Genomic DNA, 19,777 nt, shown 5'->3' with positions numbered 1-19,777 from the left:
CCTCTGCCCTGTCCCCTTCCTGTTTTTGTTTGGACTCCCTGGGCTGTGCCCTGCACACACTCAGGAATCAGCTGAGGTGCAGGCATGTTCACAGTGCAGCTGGGCGGCACTTGCTGGCGTCACCAGCCACCCGCCGGCTCAGGCTTAGGACCGTCTCTCTGCCCCCAGTCAATGCCCCTGGCCATCCAGAACGGTCTTCTGACCTCTGACCCCAGAGCGTTCTGGAACTTCATCTAAGTGGCCTCAGGCAAGCCCAGTGTCCTCACTGTGTCCCTCGCCTGTGGCTCCCTTGCAGCTCCTATTAGCTCTGACCGAAGTGGCCTAGAAGCTTTTCAGAAAGGGACTGGCGGGGACCCCCAGCCAGGGAGGGCAGTCAGGGCTGCAGGCAGTTCTGATGTGGGAGCAGCAGGTAACGACCCCGGAGAGCTGCTGAGTCTCCAGGCGAGCACCGCGCGGGTCATGGCTTTGATTCTCAGTGATCTGCTCTCCTTCTGGAGCTCAAGGGAGAGGAAACGGGCCCGCGTCAGACGGAGCCGCGGGAGCATCTGTTCATTACAGACCCTCCTGTTCAAAAGCAGCTGGAGGCGGCCTGTGCTTTGTGCAAGTCAGGGAAACGCCGCTCAGAGCCGAGGGCCTCAGAGACAGCTCTTCCCTGGGACCGGGCGACGGCCAAGTGGAAAATCAAAGGTGTCACACTGAGACGTGAAGATCCGTGTTTTAAGACTCCCGTCTAAAGCCCGTCCGTGCATGTCTGCGTTTCCCATGAGTCGGTAATTCATTCGCTGCCTCGCTCGGGGCTGGGGTGATGAACAGCAGGACAGCAGAAGTGCCTGCTCTTGGGACTCAACAGCTCACGTGGTGGGGGCAGTGGGGGATGGGGAAGCTGGGGGTGTCCTGGCACTGGGCCAGTGCAAAGGGCCCTGGGGGGTCGTGGTCATGGGTGGGGGGAGGGGTGGGGACTTCAGGGAGCCCCAAAGGTCACCTAGTGACAGGACTTGTTTTAGAAGTGTGGCTCAGCTGCTGAGCTGGTGTAGGCTGGTGTTGGCGCAGGAGGAAAGGGACCCGAGACAGTACGCAGGGGCCACTCCCCTGACAGGGCAGAGTGGTGGGGGCAGCCGGGCAGGGAGGTGGGCACTCAGGACATTACAGGTAGACAATTAAAACCTGCTGCTTCTGAGATGTGACTTCTTGAGGGAGCAGAGCTTCTGGTGAGACCCGCTGGTGGGATGTGTGTGGAGTGGGGTGGGGCCCAGAAAGGCTCCAGGCCCGCCTCCCCTTGGGCTGCCTCTGGGCTTGTGGGGTGGGTCTGAATTCTGCTTGAGCAGTTAAGTTGGGGTCTGGCTGAGGTGAGGCAGCTCTCTTCACACAGGGAAGATGCGAGGGGCCACGAAGGCCCTCAGAACACCCGCCCCGAGGAGCTGGGCCAGCCCCCAGAGCACAGTCCCCACCTGGACGTGGACCAGGGGCCACCTCTGAGGCCTCAGCCAGGTGCTCCTGTCTGGCTGTGAGGCTGCTGGGACATTACACACCCGACCTTCCGGTGTTTCTGGGCCCGGACTGCGAGCTCTGATGGGGCCGTGTCTGCTGTGCTGCCCCACAGACGGCAACGCTGTGCTCCTCAGCAGAGACCGGGGCCGCGGGGCAGGGCTGGAGGTGCCCACGCTCCCTGGTTACCTCACAGGAGAATAGAAACCTCGGGGAGAGGCTCCAAAATGCTTGCAATTACTTTTATAGTTATCAGAATCTGGACTGAGAGTCCACAACCTATCCAGACCCTTCAGAGAGTCGCGGTCACAGGAGAAAAGGCCACCCCGGGGTCTCAGAGGCAGCGGACAGACTCACAGCCCGGCCCGGCTCTCCTGGGGCAGAGCCCTGCAGACATGAGCTGGCAGGAGAGAGGGTCATGCTGATGTCTGCTGGGGGCTGAGAGGAGACTGAGAAAGTCTAGACACTTTCATGGGCTTTACCTCGAGGAAACCCTCCAGGTCCTGAAGATCTGAGGAAAACCCCTCGTGTTCCTGGCAGGCAGGGGAAGGGAGCTGCTCTGAAACACGCCTGAGCCTCTGCGCAGTGACTCTGCCGCTTCTACCTGCGGGCAGGTGGGTGCTGAGCTGGCTCCAGCCCTCCAGCCCCCTGCCTCACCCAAGGGGAGAGAAGCAGGGCTAAGAAACCCTGTGAAGTCACAGCCCGGGGACGCACAACAGGGCAGACTTAATTCCAAGACTGCAGACCGCTTCTCGGTCCCACAGCTCACCATGACAGCACCAGGCTCCGTTTTAATAACAGCGGATTAGAGCCGGGGGGGCTGCAAGTTCCTTCGAGAAACCCAGAGATGGCAGGAAAGAGGCTACGGACTGAGCTGTGTCCCCCCAGCTGTATATGAAGCCCTCGCCCCAGTGCGACGGGGTGTGGAGGAGGGACCCTTGGGAAGTGGTCAGGGTGAGATGAGGCCGGGGGGTGGTGACCACTGATGGGATCAGTGTCCTTATGAGAGGGGAGGAGAGAGAGAGGGCCATTCAAGGACACAGTGAGCCCAGAAGGGCCATCGCCAGGAGCCAGATTGGCTGGCACCTCAATCTCGAGTTTGCAGCCTCCAGAAGTGTGAGAAATCAATGCCTGTGGTCTAAGCCACAGTCTGCAGCATTTTGTTCTGGCAGCCCAAGCAGACTGAGACGGGAGGAGAAACAAGCATGTAGGCAAACAAGGGCACTAGAGGAAACTGAGGCCTCTGGCGCCTGCGGCCGCAGTGGGTGTTCAGTACAGCCCAACTCGTCTCCAGATGAAGACAAGGTCGCACATGACTCCAGTTCCTGCTGTTGGCAAAAATTACAAGGCAGGATAGAGGCACGAGAAAAACACAACCTGAAAAGACAAAGCAGGCAGTAGAACCAGACTCAGATGTGGCAGAGTCTGGCGTGAGCAGACTGGGATTTAAAAATAGCTGTGATTAATATGCTAAAGGCTCCGATGGGAGCAGTGGACGGCACGCCGTGACAGATGGCAGTGTGACGGAGAGCTGGGGACGCTGACACGGAGCGAGCCATGCTGGGAATGAAAGGCGCTGCAGCAGGCACGAAGGGTGGCTCTGGCCACAGCAGACCGTGAGTGGCCGTGAGTGTGGAGATGTGTCAGCTGTGAAGTCCCCAGCGGAAGTGCAGAGAAAAAGAATAGAGCCGTGGGACGGTCACGAAGGCACTGTGGGAAGACAGTACCACGAGGAGTGGAAAGAGCTAAAGAAGGAGGAATGTTTGAAGTAACGACAGCTGAGAATTTTCCAAAATCATCGGTAGACACCAAACCACACATGCATGATGCTCAGTGAACAGGGGAAATGTCCCCAGGTCTGCAGTTGGGCAGATCGTAGTCAAACTGCAGGAAACTGAAGAGAAAATCTAGAAAGAAGCCAGAAGGGAAAAAACACCTACTAATAGAGGGACAGGGTCACACATCACCTCGGAAGCAAGAAGCAAGGAGAGAGAGGAGTGAAGTATTTGCAGCAGTCAGAGGGAAAAACGCGCTTTCCTGTCATTGTACAGCCAGCGAAGTCACCCCTCAGAGTGAAGGAGGAATAAAGACCTTTCCTGACAAACGGAAACCAAGGGAATTTGTGGCCAGCAAACTTGTCCTGCAAAACGCGCTCAAAGGCGTTCGTCAGAGGGGAGAAGTCCGAGATGGGTCAGAAGCTCTTGCCCACGGGAGGAAAGGAGAAGCATTGGGAAGGACAGCGAAGGCGACACAGCAGCTGTCGCTTTTCTTATTCTTAGTAGTAGATGCCTGTTTGTTCAAAGTAGCAATGGCGACAGCGCGTCGTCCCTCGGTATCCTTGGGGGGTCGGTCCCAGGACCCCTATGGATACCCGAATCCACGGATGCTCAAGCCCCGTGCATGAAATGGTGCAGGACTCGCACGCAACCCGTGTACTTCCTCTGCGTCATTTAGATCATCTCCAGATTACTTACAATATCTAATATAATGTAAGGCCCTGGAAGGAGTTGTTATACTGTATTGTCTTCATCGTATTTTTAAATTGTCGTATTGATATTTTTTATTGTTTTAGAAAAATATTTTTGATTCGCAGTTGAATCCATCGCCTGTATGGGGCGATGCCAGCATATAGATAAGTAAAGTGAAGGACCGCGCCGCTGCAAGGGGTGGGCGGGAGAAACTGGGGACGCACCGTCACCAGACACCTGCCCCGCGGGTGAAGCGGCTCCGTGTCATGTGAAAGAGGACTCAGAGTGGTCATAAGTGTGTGCTGTGAATTCTAGGGTGACTCTAAAACTCAGAGAAAAACAAACACAAGTATAGTTGATAAGTTAAGAGAGGGGAGAAAATGGGATTATATAAGGTGCTCAGATAGAATCAGAGAAGGTAGGAAAAAAGAGGGGAGGATAAAAAAAGAATAAGTACAACAAATAGAAAGCAGTTCAGAGCACGGTATATACTCATTAATCCAACCATATCAATAATCGCTTTACACGTGAATAGTGTAAACGCACCACTTGAAAGAAGGCAACTTTCAGAGTAAATGAAAAAACAAGACCCACCTATACAATGCCCACAAGAAACCCACCTTCAGTATAAAGACACAGAGAGTTTGAAAGTAAACGGGCAGAGAAACATATACTGTGCCAACTCCCATCAAAAGAAAGCTGGAGGGGCCGGCCCGGGGCTCACTCGGGAGAGCGTGGTGCTGACAACACCAAGTCACGGGTTCAGATCCCCCACCAGTCATCTTTATTAAAAAAAAAAAAAGAAAGCTGGAGTAGCTATATTAATTTTAGACAAAGCAGACTTCAAAACAAGGAACATGTCAGTGATAAAGAGGAACATTACATAGGGATAAAGGGGTCATTTGTCCAAGAAGACATAAACATCCTTACTGTGTATGCACCTAATAACAGAGCATCAAAACAGATGAAATAAAACTGATAGAACTGCAAGGAGAGAGGTGACTTGGCCGCTAAGGTGGAGACGTCGACACCCTCCTATCAAAAATGACAGATTCAGCAGGCGGAAAATCAGTAAGAACATCACGGATCAACTGGATATAATTGACATCTACAGACCACTTCATCCAACAACAGCAGAATGTACATTCTTTACAAGGTCACACAGAGCATTCCCCAAGACTAACCGCATTCTGGGCCATAAAACTCATCTTAACAAATCTAAAAAGAGAAAAATTACAAACAATATGTTCTCACGCCACAGTGGAGTTAAACTAGAAATCAACCACAGAAAGATGGCTGGAAAATCCCAAAAAAGATTAAACAACACACTTCTAAATAATACATGAGCCAAAGTCACAGGAGAAATTTTAAACGATTTTGAACTAAATGAAAACGGAAATATACAATTTATCGAAATGTGTGTGTTGTGGTGAAAGGAGCACGAGGAGGGGCCGCTACAGCACTGAGTGCACACAGCACAGCAGACCAATGACCCATGCCTAGGAAAGTGGAGAAACGAGACAAATTAAGTCTAAAATGAGCGGCAGAAAAGAAATAATAAATAAGTAATATGTGTTATGCCCCAGAATTTGATATGCAGATAAAACAGACCAATTACTTGAAAGACACAAACTACCAAAAGTCACATAAGGAGAAACAGCATGATCTGAACAGACCTATAAGTATTGAAGAAATTGAATTGGTAATTAATACCCTTTAAAAAAAAAAGCACTGACTCTTGATGGTTTCACAGTTAATCCTCCCAGACATTTAGGGAAGAGATTATGTGGACTAACCCTAACCTCTTCCAGAAAATAGACGCAGAGGAAACTCTTCCTAACTCATTCTGTGATGCCAGAATTACCCTAATGGCAAAACCAGGAGAAGGCATTATAAAAAAGAAAAGCTATAGACCAACATTCGTCATGAATGTAGATGCAAAAATTCCAAACAAAACATGGGCAAAACCAATCTAACAATGTGTAAAAATAGTTATACTCCACGACCAAGTGGTGTTTATTCCAGGCATGCAAGACTGGTTCAACATTTGAACATTGATTACTGTAACCCACAACCTCAACAGGCTACAAAAGAAAAAATCTCATGGTCTTATGAATGGATTTAGAAAAAGTATTTGACAATATTCAACACTCAGAATAAAAACACTAAGCAAACTTGAAATACAGAAAACTTTCCCAACTAGATTAAAAAAAATTCCACCAAAAACCTGACAGCCAACATCACACTTAATGGTGAGAAAAGATGCTTTCTCCTGAGATTGGAAAAAAAGACCTAAATAAATGCAGAGAGACTCTGTTTATGGACTGAAAGAAGCAATATTTTTAAGAGACAATTGTTCTGAAGATTGGTCTACAGATTTAGTAAGTCCCAATTAAAGTACTAGCAAGTTATTTTTGTGGATACTGACAAACTGATTCTGAAGTTTATATTAAAAAGCAATAAACCAGAATAGCCAGTAAAATACTGCCAAAGAAAAACAAATTTGGAGGACTGACACTTCCTACTTCAAGACTTACAAGCTACTGCGATCAAAACAGCGAGGTGCTGGAGCAGGAACAGACACTCGTCAGTGCAGCAACGCAGGGGCCCGGAAGCGACTCGCCAGCACCGCACTCGCCTCAGCCAACAAATGGCTGCAACAGCCGGACTTGCACACGCGGAGAAAGAAAGAAGGAGTCCGGACAGACTTTACACCTTCACAGAAGGAATTATAGACCTAATGTAAAATGCGTGAAGTTCTTAAGAACTTCACAGTTTTATAGAAGATAACGTAGGAGAAGATCTAGGTGACCTTGGGTTCAGTAATGAGTTTTTAGATACCACACAAAGTACAATCCATAAGGAAAAAATGATAAGTTAGACTTTATTAAAATTTAAAACTTCTGTTTTGCAAAATACACGAAGAGAATGGAAAGACAAGCCACACCTTAGGAGAAAATATTTGCAAACACTCTAATGAATTCTTATAATTTAACGTTGCCCCGCATCCATTTTGAATACGAGTTCACCTCTCTCACAGCAGATGCAGGCCCGGTCCCCTGGACGTGGCTTCTAGCTCCGCACCACACCCAGGGGCTCCGCTGGTGACTAGAGACGCGAACTTAAAGGCCTCTGTCCCACCTGGCAAACAGGTTGCTTTAGACAGACCATTCAGTGACCCACACCCTATCCCCTTGTACACACTGCCAGTTGCCACGTGTTCTTCCTCTCTCTGTCCCCCTCTCCGTCTGACTCTTCACTCCTGCCTCCCGTGACCCGGGACAGGGGACGGTCCTGCCGCCTCACTGCGCCCTCGCTGCCCAGGATCTGGGAGGGACAAATCTCCGAGCTCGTTTCCTGCCGTGGGGTGTTGAATCTGCGCTTCCACCCAAGGGACCAGCGGCTGCCCCAGGCCGGGCGATCCTGGTGCCAGAGCTGGTCAGGCGGCCTAAACTGGACACGGCCCAGACAAGAGCCGCAGGGCGTCTGTCAGTATAGACCAGCTTCCCGTGTGAGGAGCCTGGTCCCGGTCACACAGCCAGGCGTTTGGCCGTCCCCAGGTAAGACAAGTGTCCCGTGACAGGCGCGCTGTCAACACCTGTGTCAGCTCCCTTCGCTCCGTTGGGGCAGCGCTGCCAGCCGCTCCGGGCCTGGAGCCCCAGTTCAGCAAAACAAACACGTACCCGCTAAAGGGCTTGTATCCAAAATATCCAAAAACTCTTAGAACTGAACAATGAGAAAACAAACAGCCCAATACACAAAATGGCAAAGTATCTAAGCAGACACCTCAGCAGCCTAAGATGTAGGACGGCAGATAAGTACATGAAAATATGTTCATCATCTTTTGTCCTTAGGACTGTGAGTCAGAGCAATAACGAGACGCCACCACACACTTCTCAGACTGACTAGGACTCAAGTAACCGATGTCACCAGAGGCTGGTGAGAACGCGGAGCACTGGGAAATGTCATTCATTGCCGGCGGGAAGAAAACGACAGCCACTCTCTGTCAGTGTCTCACAGGGCGAACACAGCGCACCGTGGAACCCAGCGACCCCGCTCCTCGGTTTGAGCCAATCGAGTTGAAAAGCTGCGAGCGCACAGAACCCGCGCGGACGCCCACGGCCGCCTCCTGCATAACTGGCCCGAGCTGGGGCCGCGCTCCGGCAGGGGACACGGTAGGACCAGCCGTGGCACGTCCCGACAAGGGACTGTGATTCAGAGCTAAGAAGAGAGCTGGCAGAGCGCTGCAGGGACCTCAGGTGCTAAGTGGAGGAAACCGACCAGGAAAGCCCGACACGGGTGGTCCCAACACGCGGCAACCCGGAAAGGCCGACGTGGACACGTGGAAGGACCAGCGCTGGCCAGCGGTTTGGGGATGAGTGGCTGAGATGCAGGGGATTGTCAGGGCATCAGAGTCATTCTTTATGACACTGTAATGATGGGTACGTGTCATTGTGCATTTGTCAAGACTTGCAGAAGTTTACAGTGCTAGGGGGAACCTTAATGCATACCAAATCAAACAAAATCACTTTCTAGGTTGGGGGACTCCAGGAAAGAACGTAGGCTGGAACGAGACTGTGTTCCCAGTGCATGGCACTGCCTCCTGCAGGGCGTGGGGACGGGCGTGGGGACGCGCGTAAGTCTGGAAGGAGTGGATCTGCAAGACACGGGGCAGAAGAGGCCACGCGTGGCACGTCCTCCCCAGGTCCGCAGTTCCGACGCTGCCATATGCGAGCACGCGTGGATGGCGGGTGCTCAGGTGTCTCGCCGTTTGTGTGGGGATTTACACATCAGCAAGAGGAGGTGTCCAGATGATGCGCGTGGTCACGGATTAGGGTTGGAGGCCTCAGTAAGAACTTGGGTTTGACCTAACCGAGACACAGATGGTTGCGGGTAGAATGTTTATAGATGTGTGCCTACCCACAGGTTAGCACACACTCAGATGTCTCCTTCTCTGCCAGCAGCAACGGCCCCAGAGCGTGGCTTCTGATACCGCTCTCCAGCAGAGCGAACCAGGCTCCGGGGAGCAGCGGGTGACTCTGGAGGGGCTGGAGGTGTACAGACGAGCCTGGAGCATCTGGCAGTGCCAGAAAGTAAGGAAGTGAAAAAAAAACAAACCAAACCGAAACCAAAACCCCTCAGTGACCAAAGCTGGAGCAGTCGGAGCAACAAAATCACAAGCACAAAATAAACACCTGCAAGTCCAGACTCACGTAATAAGCAACCAAATAATGTAGAAAACGGGGAGAAGAGACACATCTCTTGTGCAAAAGAATTCCAGGAGAATTGCATAGATTCCCCCAAAGAAGGCAGGCGCGCAACCCCCGCTCCCTACGTGTGGGCTCCAGAGCGGGTGCACGGAGACAAGGGTCACACCGCAGGCCACGGGACGGTACAAATGCCCTAATGTGATGCGATCAAGATAACTTTGCCTCTGTGATCTCTCTTCCCAAAACCCACAGCCCAGTCTAATTCCAAGCAAACATCAGAAAACTTCCCGTAGAGGGTCATCACGAACACACCTAACCAGCATTTCTCAAAACTGCCAAGGTCGTCAAAAACAAGGGGACTGTAGAAACTGCCCCAGCCAAGAGGGGCCCAAGGAGACATCCCCCGGAGACAGGAAAAGGACAGAGTGGACCTTAGTTAATCAGACTGTGTCAGTATTGTTTGGTGCTTACAGTAAATGCTGCTCACCAACGTAGGACGTCACCGAGAGGCGAGCTGCCTGCAGGCGCGGTGTGTGCGAACTCTACCGGCAGCTCAACGTTTTCTATACGTGTTGAATTGTTCTAAAAAAAAGCCTACTAAAAAAAGCAACATGGAAAATTTATGTGAAATGTCCAGAATAGGCAGATTTATGGACACAGAAAGTGGAGTATGGTTGTCTGGGGCTGGGGGCTGCTAACAGGTGTGGGGTTTCTTTCCCAGGTGCCGAGAATGTCTTACAAACAGTTGAGTGGTGCGCAATGGGGCAGAGACCAGGTCTGGGTGTGAGAAAGGGCCTGACGTGGCAGGAGTGGCCGGTGGAGGACCTCCATTCTTTTCACTAAAGACGGAACGAGCAGATCTGTAAGAGGACAGGAAAGGCCGGCAGAGAGGGAGGCTGTCCACGCCCAAGAGGAGCTGCCCAAGGGTGCAGGCCCCGGGAGAGAGTCGGGGCTGCCGGGGAGAGGCAGGCCCAGGCCATGTTGGCACCTGGGGCGTGGGGGCCCTCTCCTGAGACCAGAGAGCAGGAGACAGGAGGATGCGTCTGCCCAGGGTGTGCGGTTTGTGGGAGGGTGTGCACTGCACTGTGCGATGTGCATGTGTGTGGCCCAGCTCCAGCGTGTGTGCTGTCCCTGGTGTGCCTGGAGGGCGGGGGAGGGGAGAGGAGGATGCTTGTGGTGACCAGCAGAAGGTTGGGGCCTCCTGGGGGCTCTACCCTCACTTCTGATGTCTAGGTGAAGGGTGCTGGCAGTGAGCGACCGTCTGCCTCACTGGGATGTCCACCCTGGTCCTCCATCCACCGTACTGAACCGTTCGCACGGCTCCACCCTGGGCCAGGCCACGCCTTCTCTTTCTAAGATCCTCTCCAGCCGCTGTGGGCCTCCTGCCTCTGGTCCCTGTCCCTCAGCCCGCCCACTCTGTGGCTCACCCACACCACAGCCTTCAGTTTTCCCAGGCCCTGCTTTGCATCCGGGTGGCCGCAGCTTTTAGCTCCTCCTGCCTGCAGGCCCCACTCTTTTCTGCCCCCTAGTGTGGATGCCCTGGTTTCCTTTCTGAGTGCCAGGCTGCTGGGCCTTGTCTCTCCCTGGGCTGTGGCCCCCAGCTCCACACGGCCCTGGGAGACATGCTCTGGGTTAGGGCCAAGGCATCCCTCCGGGGGGGGGGGGGCGCTTATTGCAGGTGCCCATGAGCTGGACAGCTGCCAGATCCTCTGGGGGCTGCTGCCCCTCTCGCAGCCCTGGGGTCAGGAGGAGGCCCCAGCTAAGCCTTGCTCTCAGGACGCTGAGCACAGCAGGCAGCCTCTCACTGTGTCTAAGAGCGCTGCAGCAGGTGACCAGCATAAGGCTTGTGAAGGTCTGCAGTGGCCTGTCACCATCGTGTCCCCTCCTCTGAGCCTCAGCCCAAAGGTGGATTGTTTCCCAGCCTCAGGCCCACAGCGGTTCTCCCACAGCACTCTCACTATTGGTCCAGGGCTCCTGGGGCTGGGGGATTCAGCCAGGGGGACCACCGCCCTTGAAGGTCACCTCCATGTGCTTGTCCACAACCCATGGCACACCTGCCGCTGCCGGACCCCTGAGCCTCCCTCACATGGAGGAAGAAGACTCCAGAGCTGGAAGCAATGGCCTCCAGCATCTCAGCCAGGACCCAGCCCACCACGGAGCTCAGTAGCCAACCTGCTGGGGCCTGATCACTTAGTTCTCTTATAGTTCATGTCGCTCGTGCAGAGATACCGTTCAGCTGGCTTCTGGGCAGCGGGGTCGGGGGGCTGTCTGTGCTTTTGTACCTGTGCTGGACAGGGTAACCGGCCTGCAGAATTGCTGCCCTCCCCACCTGCAGCTCAGCACAAACACAGAAGCCACGGGACCCTTCTCTCCCTGGAGCAGCCCCTTTCACTAGGGACCTGCCCAGGTAAACATGTGTCACCTGTCACCCATCTTAGTACAGGCAGAGAGACGGGGCAGAAGGAACCCAAACCCACTTGGTCAGACATGTGCTCAGCTTTGAGCATGACATTGCTGCCGTCCACGTGGACAGACCAGCTCGGGGGGCTGGAAGGCTGGAGGACCAGCCAGGCTGGGCGGCGCAAGCAGGTACCTGGCCTCGGCGCGTCTCACAGTTGTGGAGGTAGCTCAGGTGGTAGATCTTCAGGTTTAACGTGGCAAAATTCAGATACTTCAAGAAAACCTGAAACAGGAATTGTAAGAGCGGAAGTTAAAATTCCAGTTCTTGGGTGTGCTCCCAGGTGTGCATTTGCATAATAGACACAAGCTCACCCGTGGCTGCCCAGAGGACGAGCCACACATGTGTGGGGGCCACCAGGAAGCGCGCTCGGCAGCAGGCCTGGCACACAGGGCAGACTGCGAGCTCACACGCAGACGCACAGGCGCGCAGCGGGCCACGCCTGCCTGACACTCACGTCCTCGTCCTCGCTTGTGAAGCACGGGCCGTCCAGCTTGTTCACCGCCATGATCACAGCCACAACGTCCTTGCCATTCATGATGGGCGTGGCCAGGATGTTCCTTGTCTCATAGTCAGTGAGCTCATCAGCGAACGGGCTGAAGTGGGGACACTGGCAAGAGAGGAGAGAGGCCTCTGCTCAGCATCTACCTCCATTCACGGCCTACCTGTGCTCAGTGTCTACCTACACCCAGGGCCTACCTGTGCTCAGTGTCTACCTACACCCAGGGCCTACCTGTGCTCAGGGTCTACCTACACCCAGGGCCTACCTGTGCTCAGTGTCTACCTACACCCAGGGCCTACCTGTGCTCAGGGTCTACCTACACCCAGGGCCTACCTGTGCTCAGGGTCTACCTACACCCAGGGCCTACCTGTGCTCAGGGTCCACCTCCACTCAGGGTCAGCCTGTGCTCAGTGTCCACCTCCACTCAGGGTCAGCCTGTGCTCAGTGTCTACCTATACCCAGGGCCTACCTGTGCTCAGGGTCTACCTACACTCAGGGCCTACCTGTGCTCAGGGTCCACCTCCACTCAGGGTCAGCCTGTGCTCAGTGTCTACCTATACCCAGGGCCTACCTGTGCTCAGGGTCTACCTACACTCAGGGTCTACCTGTGCTCAGGGTGTACCTACACTCAGAGCCTACCTGTGCTCAGGGTCTACCTACACTCAGGGTCAGCCTGTGCTCAGGATCTATCTACACTCAAGGTCTACCTGTGGTCAGTGCATGTCTATACTCAGGGTCTACCTGTGCTCAGTATCTACCTACACCCAGGGCCTACCTGTGCTCAGTATCTACCTACACCCAGGGCCTACCTGTGCTCAGTATCTACCTACCTGTGCTCAGTATCTACCTACACCCAGGGCCTACCTGTGCTCAGGGTCTACCTACACCCAGGGCCTACCTGTGCTCAGGGTCTACCTACACCCAGGGCCTACCTGTGCTCAGGGTCTACCTACACCCAGGGCCTACCTGTGCTCAGGGTCTACCTACACTCAGGGCCTACCTGTGCTCAGGGTCTACCTACACTCAGGGCCTACCTCTGCTGAGTATCTACCTACACGGAGGGCCTACTTGTGCTCAGGGTCTATCTACACTCAGGGTCTACCTGTTCTCAGTGTGTATCTACACTCAAGGTCTACCTGTGCTCAGGGTCTATCTACACTCAAGGTCTACCTGTTCTCACAGTGTATCCACACTCAAGGTCTACCTGTGCTCAGGGTCTATCTACACCCAGGACCTACCTGTACTGAGGAGTGACCTGCACTGTCTGGTTTAACTGCTGCCTCTACCTTGTGGGCAGACATTGTTTCCCTCATATAAACAGGGGAGATGGGGCCCAGGTGCACTGGGCATTCCCTGTCGCGAGCGTCACGTCACCTGTACTGTGTTTGAGGTGTCCTACACTACAGGAGTGCGCCGCTCTCCAGATCCGGCCCCCACTGCTCACACTCTGCGGAGCGCAGCAGCGGGTCGGGGAGCACAGGCGCTGTCTGCCTCGGGCCCCGCCTCTGTGAACCTGGAAGCTCACCCCTTGGTGACGCTTCAGCTATGGTGATGCACTTAGTTTGTTATTTTGCTGATTTTGACTCTGCTCCTGTAGTGTGAGGTAAGTGAGACCCAGCACAGCTCATGGAGGAGGCACCCAGCTGTGCTGGGCAGCGGGGGAGCCTTGAGGAGGTCAGTCCTGAGGCAGGTGTAGCCAAGGGACCAGGAGAGACTGGGAGGGGCGGCAGGGCGCAGATGGCCCTGGGGAGAGAAGCCGGGGGGAGGACCTAGGACAGCCGAGCAGTTTGACCAGGACCTTCAAAGCAAGGATGCGGCACCATCAGCACAGGTTTGGATGGGGGGAGGGGTTGGCTGCTGGAGGGTGGACCCCCCGGAGGATCCGTGCCAGCCTCAGGTACTGTGGGGGCAGGGCTGGCTTCCCACCCTAGCCCCCCCACCACTGAATTTCCTGTTTTCCTGGTAATTCATGCTCCTGATGTCCCATATGTGTCACGGGTGACCCATTTCCTAAGCGGCAAGTGGGGACGCGCCTAATCCTGGAGATTAGCATGTCCAGGTCGCAGGGGGCCGCTTGCTGCGGCACACAGCATAAGAGGATTGCAGCTCCCGTCCCCCTCGCCCACGTCCATCCCCGAGGGACAGTGGGGGCTTCTGGGGAGGCCCTTCTGGGTGGAGGAGGGGAAGGCCTCTCCCTGAGCCCCGTCTTCCTCGGAGCACCCCCTGGTCCGGACACCCACCTCCGGGGCCTTCCCAGAGTCTCTCCTGCCCAGCAGCCTCACGCCGTCCAGTGGGCACATCCAGACCCACCTGGGGGGCACCTCTGCCCCCAGGGCCAGCGTTTTCGCCAACACATCCTGTCCGTCCCACTGTCCATCACCTGCAGTGAGTCTGCTTTTAGCTCCCGAGTCTCTCTTCGCTCCATGCTCCACCCACACCCAGCCTTGGACCAGCTCCTGGACCTGCTTCCTAAGTGGCCCCCACACTTCTCTTGGACCCTTAGGTTCGCCGTCCCCCAGTGGCCACTGGTATCCTATGGGCAGAGCTGCTGGGTGCCTGGAGCTCCGCCGACTCCCAGTCCCTGCTGGGTCTCTGCACCGGCCCCAGCTCTAACCTCTTCTTCCCAAATCCCCTGTCCTTAGGAGCCTTGGTCCACTGAGACGACCAGGGCCCAGCCCAGGCCATCTTCTCAGCCATCCCGGAGCAGGGCTTCCGTCCCCGCCCCAGACAGCCCCAAAGCCCCCACCCAGTCTGTCTGCTCCAAAAGCCATGGGTCCTGACACAGTCCACACCACCCCCACCGTGGGGACCGTGGAAGCCTCGGCCATGGGGCCCAGACACTGTGATGGGAACATGGAGGTTCTGTTTCAGCCCAGAATCCCAGCCTGTGCTCTAAGGACTCAGTGGCCACATGATGTCAGCTTAAGGACTTCCTGAGACCATCCGGCTGATAAGCAGAAGCTTGGCACTGGGGAGCTGTGGCGGTGAGCCCACCCTCCCCTGGAGAGCTCACCGGGAGCTCGTTTCTACCTGGGACAGACAGGCAGGCAGCTCTGAGAACTTGCTCTTCTGCACAGAAAGAGCCTCTGCCCTGGACAAGAGGCCTCTCTCGGCCTAATGATCTGAGCTGAGCCCTGGAGACCCTAGGACGGGCACCAGGCCCTGTGCTGCCCACAGCGACCTCGAGGCTCTGCAAGGACCCACCTCCCGCACGTCCTTGACGTTCACCATCTTCTTGGTCTGAGCCACGTGGCCCACGACCCCGATGTCCAGTGGGAAGACAATCTCAGAGTCGGGGGGCACCAGGCAGTCCTCCAGCACGCTGCCCGGCTGCACGCCGAAGAGCCGTGTGGCCAGCTCGGCCACGCCGTTGCGCTGGCGGTACATGAAGAGGCTGCAGCGGTCGGCCTGCAGGATGGTGCAGAGGCGCCGCAGGATCTTGAAGACCACCCGCTCCATGTTGATACTCTCCTGCATGTCCTGCACCACCTCGAAAAGTGCCGCGCTCTCCTCCACCTGGCACAGCTCGCGGAGGCTGCCGCAGTCCACCAGGGGCCCGTCTTCGCAGGCGCTGGACACATTCTCAGGGCTCAGCTGCTTCTCGAAGTACTGGTGCGCAAAGCCGGGGTTCTCATCCAGGAACCTCCGCACCTGGTCCTCACTGAGGCCCATGGTGACCTGCTGTCTGCGTCCCACGAGCTGCTGCTCACCAGCCGCACATGGACTCCCAGAAAATGCTGTCACAGCAGAGTCTTTCTCAGAGACGATTAGCAAGCCCAGAGGACAGTCAGCTGACTCTCAAGCCAGCCGGGGGCCTGCCCCTCCCCAGACCCCAAGACTTCCCATTTTCCCTGGAAATCAGACACCCAGGAATGGGGCTGGGGGTAGAAGCTGGGAGGCTCCTGCCTGATGCAGGGGTCTTGGGCAGCTGGGGTCCTGCACTGGCTTCTGGTGGGACAAGACCTGAGACCTAATCCCCTGAGGAAGGTAATCCCACAATCACCATGACCCTTTCTGCCTGGGGAGCCGCCTGAGGATTCAGGTTGGTCCAACAGGAAGCCCCAGGTCCTCCTGGGCACCTAGGCCTGGGCTCAGGTATGCTGGGGTGGGCGTGGGGGTGGAGCACCAGCTCTGCCTGAGCAGGGACAGGGGGCCACACCCACACCCCAAATGCCCAGAACCAGAAAGGGGGACCCCGGACATGCTGGGTGTCAGAGGATGGAGCAGACGGGCCAGCTCACCACGGAGCAAGTGGGGGTGGTGGTGGCTTGGGGGGGACCAACGGCGGGGGTCTGCAGGACTTCCCCAGCATCCTTAGTTAGAAGTCATCTAAATTAACCCTGTCTTCAGTCTCTCTCCTCGGCCTTTACCTGCCATGGGAGCACTGCTGGACAGGCTTTGAGATGACATCACTCTGAGGCCATGCGCTGTTGGTGGCAGGAGGGCCTTAGCCAAGTGGCTGCCCAGCTGTGGAGCCCGGGACTATCCTCCTTGCTGTCACCGGCCCAAGCCCCTGTGCCTGCTTGTTCACCATGGGACACTTGCTGGCTCCTGGGCCACCACTGAATGGTGACCCTGCCAGGTAGGTGGCAGTGTTTCTGACTTCCTTGAATGTAAAAATACTAGTCCCTTCTTTTTGGGGCACCTTTATTTATGCTGCCAGATCCTCTCCTCACCCTGAGCTGCCCTGTCACAGCACTGTGTTTCACAGATGAGGAAAACTGAGCATCCATACCTTGAATAGGGACAGTGTACCCAGATGGCAGCAGGTGCATTTAGCCCAGGGTCTGGGCTGTCTGCGCTGGGTGTGCACAGATATCAGCTTCTTTGTGAGTCATGATGCTAATAAGAAAGGTTGGATTGGATAGAACTGGACTGTCCCCCTGCAGGCAGGCCCTTTGCCCTTAACACAAAAGAGAGGGTGTGCAGCTGCGTGCGCGTGCGTGTGCATGTGTGTTCATGTGTGCGTGTGTGCGTGTGTGCACGAGCAGGCGTGTGCCCGGAGATGGCAGGAGGGTTGGGAGCACAGCTCTGTCCCTGGTGGGAGCCAGCCCAGGGCGCCAGGCCCTGCAGGTCGCTCAGCAGAGACCTGGTGGGCACCGGGCATTCTGGGCTTGGCCAGGGCGGGGTGCCCACAGCCCAGGAGTCACACCCCAGGGTCTCCAGTGAGGAGGACCACCCTCAATTTCTCGTATCAGTTCCATTTTGCCCCTGTCTGTATTGTCACTACGCTTTTCAGCAGATGCAAGGTTCGGCTGGTGACGCTGCGTGTGAGTGAATGTGCGGGCGCGTTCGGAGCTGCCCGGCCCGGGAGCCTCCATGGCCGGGGTCGCTGCCTGCAGTGATCCCGGCGCTGTGAAGCCCCTGCCTCTGCCGAGTCGCGCCGCGGGTGGGGTGCCGACAGGAGTCGCCTCCCGACCCCTCAGCTCGCCCACCCTGAGGCCTCCCTGGCGGGAAAGCCGAGCAGCTCACCTGCTGTGGAAGGAGCAAAGCCACCGCTGAGCGCCTGGCCTGGGCAGCCCTGCTGGGCTGAGGGTCTGGGGGCTGGTGGGAGCGAGGGACGGTGCAGAAGGGAGTGTGGTGTCCGCACCCCCCAAACCCCCAGCACCCCGTGGAGGAACCTGAAGCTCATGACTGGTGGCAGCCTTTGCAAATACCCAGCTCCCTCGCCTGCAGGGGCTGAAGGTAAATTCTGAGTGACACAATCAGGGTTGGTTCTGTTCCTTCTGGTCTCAATCCTTACATACCTACTGGTGATGCCTGGGGCCCCTTATTGGGGTGGATTCGGCACAGTCAGAAAGATATACCTGTGAGTTACACCTGCAAGACACACCTGTGAGGCACACCTCTGAGGCAACTTGGGAGATACACCTGTGCTCAAGGGGCCATCAGACTCACCAGGTGGCTTCTCTCCACAGATGTACCTAGGGGGTGTTTCAGGTGAAATGGAATCGGTCCTTTTCTAGGTTCCTATTAATTTTGTTTCATCATAATGTGGAATTTTAAAATTAGCAAGCATATCCCGGGAGTTATTTAGAGCAAGGAATTTGCCATCAAATAGCTATTACATGAAGAGAATTCTAGTTTCTTGGACCAAACTGTGGAAAGTTTGCAATTATGCAAGGAGCAATGTGCCCTAAAATTAAAATCAGCCCATCAAGAGGAATGGTGAGAGAGGAAAGTGGGAGGGAATTAGGGCTCACAATCAAAAATTCCATCAAGTTTGCTGTGCAGAGACATGGGCAGTCCCATTGGGACCTGGCACTTGCACAGAAAGGTTTTCACTGGAACAGGACGGAAGAAGCGATCGACCAGAAAGGATGGGAAGGACGTGGGGGCTTCCTGGATACTTGGAGCTGGAATCCCGACCCGAGGACAGGACCTGTGGGTGTGTGGGGTGAGGCTGTGTGCAGATCCTCAGCCTGGGCTCGTCCTCTGAGCATTACCAGCTGCTGGACCTCAGGGGAGTTTCTGAGCTTCTTCAGGTCCCAGTTTTGTCTCTGGCCAACAAGGATCTTGCAGTGTTGTCATGAGGGTGAGACCTGGCCTGCATAGTGTGCAGCAGGCACTAGCACACCCCATGAGGACAGGCGGCCGACAACCAGCCTCAGAGGACCCCCATCCCTGCCCACCCGATGGGGGGTTGTGGGAAGGTCCACAGGAGACTGGCGGGGTGGCAGGGGAGCTCCCGATGGCTGGAGCTTGGGCAGAAGATGTCAGACTGAGAGGAGAGAGCAGGTCCTGTGCTTGCTGTTTGGAGAATGGCGTCCAGAAGTTGGAACTTCCTCACTCATGTTGTGTATGCGTCTTCTCTGCAGGACAGTCCCAGGCTCCCTCCAGAAAAGGTTCCCAAAAGCAGTGTCCCTCCTCATGGACCCAAGCCCCCAGCCTTGAGGGTCCTGCAAACCAGACCGCCCACTTCTGCTGGGGACATGGTTGGAGGTGCCGACCAGCCAGGCTGCTGAAGGGGCTTGCGGCAGGAGTGGTGGCACCAGGAGGAACCTCAGCCACACCTTGATCCCTCCTCTGCCCAGACCTGGACACGGTGGGGCATTTGTCTGCTTGCCCAGATTGTCCCCGCGCTGGGGGAGATGCAGGGAGGGAGGCAGAACACCCATTCCTCTGATGGTCTGGGGGTCTCTCACCCACCCCAGCAGTGTTTGTGCTGTCCCCTAGGGCAACTCAGGAGGTAGTGACAGGGGTCTCTGGCACCTTGCAGGGTGAGTCACCCCTGGCAGGGCAGGACCAGCTGCTTGGCAAACGCCCATTCCCTGCTTTTTCAATAAGGGGGCCACAGGGCTCCCCTAGGTCCCCTCATGGGATCTCCTCACCCAATTGTTTCATCTTAGGCTCTGGGGTACAATGTTGAAACTCCTGACACCCCCCACCCCATCCATAAAAGACATGGTCACTGTTCTCATAGGGCCTATAGTCTAACAGGAGCAACAGACATTTATTGAAGAATCCCACAAATGTCTATAAAACGCTCACTGCCAGAACCAAGATCCACAGCGGCCCAGACGTCCCCAGTGCCTGATGGGCCTGCACAGGCAGAGAACGAGACACTGAGGCAGAGAGCAGGGGGGCTTGTGTGAAACGGGGCTCGGGAGACTGCGGGGTGCCACAGCCTGTGGGGGGTTGGGTCTATTCTGAA

General features: G+C 55.7%; 1 protein-coding gene across 1 annotated transcript in view; it reads right to left on the bottom strand.

Moving 5' to 3' along the window:
- PDE6B (phosphodiesterase 6B) overlaps positions 1-15,795 on the bottom strand; it is a 32,467-nt gene extending 16,672 nt beyond the window's left edge. The window contains exons 1-3 of the mRNA XM_063107404.1: positions 15,328-15,795; positions 12,079-12,231; positions 11,757-11,846 (exon numbers count right to left, since the gene is read on the bottom strand). Of these exons, the coding sequence (XP_062963474.1) occupies positions 11,757-11,846; positions 12,079-12,231; positions 15,328-15,795 (711 nt within the window). The remainder of the gene's footprint in view (positions 1-11,756; positions 11,847-12,078; positions 12,232-15,327) is intronic.
- Between the last annotated feature and the right edge of the window lie 3,982 nt (positions 15,796-19,777).

The sequence above is a fragment of the Cynocephalus volans genome, chromosome 9 (genome assembly GCF_027409185.1).
Source record: "Cynocephalus volans isolate mCynVol1 chromosome 9, mCynVol1.pri, whole genome shotgun sequence".
NCBI lineage: Eukaryota > Metazoa > Chordata > Mammalia > Dermoptera > Cynocephalidae > Cynocephalus > Cynocephalus volans.
This window is presented reverse-complemented; position numbering and strand designations above follow the sequence as displayed.